The 4794-nt window shown below is 41.6% G+C and overlaps 1 protein-coding gene across 1 annotated transcript; it reads right to left on the bottom strand.

The window, feature by feature from the left end:
* Nucleotides 1-308: 308 nt before the first annotated feature.
* On the bottom strand, nucleotides 309-4245 carry LOC136283691 (tetratricopeptide repeat protein 28-like). Its single transcript, XM_066172891.1, has 3 exons — nucleotides 2369-4245; nucleotides 662-2248; nucleotides 309-357 (listed from the first exon to the last, which is right to left on the bottom strand). Exons 1-3 carry the CDS (start codon nucleotides 4243-4245, stop codon nucleotides 309-311), a joined length of 3513 nt encoding a protein of 1170 aa, XP_066028988.1.
* Between the last annotated feature and the right edge of the window lie 549 nt (nucleotides 4246-4794).

A 4794-nucleotide genomic window follows, 5' to 3' on the forward strand; every position in this document is an offset into this window, starting at 1 on the left:
AAACCCTTTAAGACAACCGGCTCATTTTTGATGCTTAAACTACTGTTTCAACTTTCCTGATTTCACTTTACTTAAGAGCCCTTCGTCAATAATGTTTCGTGCTACTTATATCGGTCGGATAAGATCACTTTTGCGCAGAATAAAATCTCTCTCGAATACGTAACCAATACCTCCTTCTGAGAAGATCGGAAAAGAAAACGCAAAAAAAATTATAATTAATATACCTAATTGAAGATTGCCCATTCTTTAATTACACAATAAAACAACTGAAAGAGAATTTTTTTAACTCGTTCTATTTGTTCATCCATTTAAAAGTCTCTAAGGTCTGTTTCCTTCGAGATATTCTCATCCTCTTTCCTACAACAAACGTAAAGAAGAAAAACAATTATAAATAAACAGTTATACCAGGCGCAATATGTAGGCAAATGTGTACTTGTATCTCATCGGCAGAAAGGCGCTTTCTAGATTATATATTTTACATCTAATTGGGAGAATCAATTATTACTATTTGAAAGAAACCAAAAAAAAATTATATAAAAGTAGCTTTGGCATTCAGGGTGACAAAGGATTCCCGCCGACAGTCAGCGACCAGTAAGTCAAAGCCACCTTCACATCTAATTTAACTTTCATTTATGAAATACCTGTTCTCACCGAGTCTTACCTCTGCTTGTCAAACTCGAGCCTCACATCATCTCCTATCAGCGTAAACGAAGCCCACTCAGACATTTTTCTCGAGCGGTTTTTTCTCATCCACTTCATGGCTTGATGAAGGGATTCACTGGCACTTTCTCCTTTAACAAGGTGTTTGTAGAACTGATTCATCAGCTGCTCCGTTGCTAAGTCTGGAATGGCCCACAGCGCAGCTAACACCGAGCGAGCACCAGATCCTAAGAACGCACGGGCAATTCCTATCACTCCCTCGGCTGTTATCTCACCTCTTCCACTGTGACAGCAGCTAAGTACCACCAGTTTAGCTCTAACTTTCACTCGTGAGACATCAGCCATCGTCAACATGTAAGCTTCCTGTGGTGGGATAGCATTTTGACTGTTGGGAATAGGAATGGGGGAGAGGGCAATTTCTCCTCTTTGGGCGTTGCCATGGGCAGCAAAATGTATCAGGCTCACTGAACCTATCCGCTCAAGCACCGCCTGCTTCGTTGCTTTCTCTTCTAGCAGAGGCGGAACACGCATCAGTCGTCCAACCATCTCCGCTTCCTTTCTTGCAAATGGCAATGACGGCAGCCCATTAACCTTGGGATTGCCTATTATCAAGGCACCAGTGTTGCTGTGATAGTCCTCTGGACTATCTTGAATGATCTTGAGTGTTGTCAAGGAAGGAATGACACGGATCTTATGAGTCTCCGAGAGGAATTCGGCTCCCTCCTTTTCACTCAGTGCAGCAAATGGAACTTTGTACAAACTGCGGTCAGGAACGATGATGACTTCAGGCCTCTCCAACAAATCATAAACGGGAGCTATAAACATTTTGTAACACAAAGATAGACTTGAAATAACTTCCTTCTCCTCGTCCTCCTCGACGAGTCGCAATCTTGCATAGCTCTTTTGTGCGGGAGAGAGAGGTTGCACGTTAATCGTATTTAAAGACCGATCTTCACAATCTTTAGTAGGCAAAATACCAAGACCCCGGAAATTATCATCCAAAAATTGACTCAAAGACAAATCTTTGGGCAACCCAGCCTGAACTAGATTCTCTTCTACTGATATTCTTCTATGGTGAAGGACTCCACTTGTTTTCAAGATCCACAAATGCAAACGTTTCTGAAAATAAGAAATGTACAGACAAGTACAGTTATTTTTCGTTCTTAAAATGTTCTCAATGCCAAACCAAGATTGTGGATTAGCAAAGATATGCGTTTCAACCGAGTACTTCTCTGCCATTAAGTCTGATAGGCCTCTAGCTCGACCCAACTCCTCTACATAGAGAGCATCCCGAGCATTTCCGGTGTCACAGAGCAAAGTACAAAGCAGCTTGTAGGGAAATATTCCTGAGTGCTCCAGCAATGATGTTTTGAACTCATCATTGGCGCCCAAAAAATATCTCAGCTCCTCATACTTTTCAATGCACAGATGAAGACACGACAGAGAGTCTTTGATTTTATTTTGAAATAAATACAAAATGGCGTACTGTTCAAGGACTTCGAACTCTTTTCTTCCAGCTCCAATATCTCTGGATATGAATAAAGCTTTCTCCAAGCATACTTCCGAAGCTTCATAATCACCAACAATTCTAGACACTCCTCCAAGGTTTGTAAGATGTGCTGCTTTCACTTTCTTATCACCAATTTCAGTTGTGATGACAAGCCCTTTTTGAAGATACTGTTTTGCCTTATTGTATTGGCCAAGCGACTGAAACACAGTACCTAGGTTTCCATAAGATGATGCTTCCCCTTTTCTGTCGCCAATTTCAGTTGTGATGAAAAGCGCTTTTTGGTGATACTCTTTAGCCTTGTCGTATTGGCCAAGCGACCAAAACACAGTACCTAGGTTTCCATAACATGATGCTTCCCCTTTTCTGTCACCAATCTCAGTTCTGATGACAAGCGCTTTTTGGTGATAATCTTTAGCCTTGTCGTGCTGGCCAAGCGAATAAAACACAATACCTAGCGTTCCATAACATGATGCTTCCTCTTTTCTGTCGCCAATTTCAGTTGTGATGACAAGCGCTTTTTGGAGATACTCTTTAGCCTTGTCATATTGGCCAAGCGACTCAAACACAGCACCTAGGTTTCCATAACATGATGCTTCCCCTTTTCTGTCGCCAATTTCAGTTCTGATGACAAGCGCTTTTTGGAGATACTCTTTAGCCTTGTCATATTGGCCAAGCAACAGAAACACAGTACCTAGGTTTCCATAACATGATGCTTCCCCTTGTCTGTCGCCAATTTCAATTTTGATGACAAGCGCTTTTTGGTGATACTCTTTAGCCTTGTCGTATTGGCCAAGCAACTTAAACACAGCACCTAGGTTTCCATAACATGATGCTTCCCCTTTTCTGTCGCCAATTTCAGTTCTGATGACAAGCGCTTTTTGGAGATACCCTTTAGCCTTGTCATATTGGCCAAGCGACAGAAACACAGAACCTAGGTTTCCATAACATGATGCTTCCCCTTGTCTGTCGCCAATTTCAGTTTTGATGACAAGCGCTTTTTGGAGATACTCTTTAGCATTGTCGTATTGGCCAAGCGACTTAAACACAGTACCCAGGTTTCCGTAGTCAGTTGCCTCCCCTTCTCTGTCGCCAATTTCAGTTGCGATGACAAGCGCTTTTTGGTGATACTCTTTAGCCTTGTCGCATTGGCCAAACGACTTAAACACATTACCTAGGTTTCCATAAGATGATGCTTGCCCTTTTCTGTCGCCAGTTTCAGTTCTGATGACAAGCGCTTTTTGGTGATACTCTTTAGCCTTGTCGTATTGGCCAAGCGAATAAAACACAGAACCTAGGTTTCCATAACATGATGCTTCCCCTTTTCTGTCGCCAATTTCAGCTGTGATGACAAGCGCTTTTTGGTGATACTCTTTAGCCTTGTCGCATTGGCCAAACGACTTAAACACATTACCTAGGTTTCCATAAGATGATGCTTCCCCTTTTCTGTCGCCAGTTTCAGTTCTGATGACAAGCGCTTTTTGGTGATACTCTTTAGCCTTGTCGTAGTGGCCAAGCGAATAAAACACAGTACCTAGGTTTCCATAACATGATGCTTCCCCTTTTCTGTCGCCAATTTCAGCTGTGATGACAAGCGCTTTTTGGTGATACTCTTTAGCCTTGTCGCATTGGCCAAGCGAATAAAACACATTACCTAGGTTTCCATAACATGATGCTTCCCCTTGTCTGTCGCCAATTTCAGTTCTGATGACAAGCGCTTTTTGGAGATACTCTTTAGCCTTGTCGTAGTGGCCAAGCGAATAAAACACAGTACCTAGGTTTCCATAACATGATGCTTCCCCTTTTCTGTCGCCAATTTCAGTTGTGATGACGAGCGCTTTTTGGAGATACTCTTTAGCCTTGTCGTATTGGCCAAGCGACCGAAGCAAGACTCCAAGGTTTCTGTAACAGGATTCTTCTCCGCTTCTGTCGCCAATTTCTGTTGTTATGGCAAGGGCCCTCCCAAAATATTCCTTCGCTTTTAGGTTTTCACCTAGTTTATAAAACATTATTCCAGACTCGCTGTATAAGTCAAACAGTTTCCTCCCGTATCTTTCCGCACTTATGTCGTCTGACATATGACGATAAGCGCTGAAAAGAACGGTATAGATGTCGCTGTAAAATTGTAGCAGTACTGAATCAAATTGGTCTTTGCTGTTTTGATCGGGGCTATTTAGCAAAATCAAACATTCGCTGCATATCTCGATGGCTTTCTGAATGCGATCTGAGTTGAGCAAGAACAAGGCAACAAATAAGGCGATGCTCATGAAAGGTGTCATGGCTTCTGCTGTTAGGTTTCCATTGCAATCCTCTGCTGTAATCAGGGAAACATTATTTAGTAACACATTACTAAATGAGTCGATAATCTGGATTAATAACGAGTCACTACAAGCAGGAACACACATGTTAAGTTACAAAAACGGGCTGGGTCGATTACACCCGGAAACTATTTGTAACAAGCTGAAAGTGTTACAATTCACAATATTCCCTTAAAACAGAAAAATAAGTGAAGATAAATAAGTTTGTCACCTTTCATTTTACTCAAGTTGTGATTTTTGCAGAACATTACATGACTTTAAAGTTTCAGAACAAAGATAAACAAAACTGACAGCATTTATCTTAACTTT

This window comes from Pocillopora verrucosa, chromosome 10, assembly GCF_036669915.1.
Source record: "Pocillopora verrucosa isolate sample1 chromosome 10, ASM3666991v2, whole genome shotgun sequence".
NCBI lineage: Eukaryota > Metazoa > Cnidaria > Anthozoa > Scleractinia > Pocilloporidae > Pocillopora > Pocillopora verrucosa.

Bases quoted from the DNA above. Each gene is read 5' to 3' on its own strand.
- LOC136283691 (XM_066172891.1), bottom strand. From the start codon at position 4,245: ATGTCAGACGACATAAGTGCGGAAAGATACGGGAGGAAACTGTTTGAC. The intron at 2,249-2,368 runs GTCGCTTGGCCA...AGGAGTGTCTAG, and splicing joins AACCTAGGTACTGTGTTTCA to AATTGTTGGTGATTATGAAG. The intron at 358-661 runs GTAAGACTCGGT...CGTTTGTTGTAG, and splicing joins CTCGAGTTTGACAAGCAGAG to GAAAGAGGATGAGAATATCT.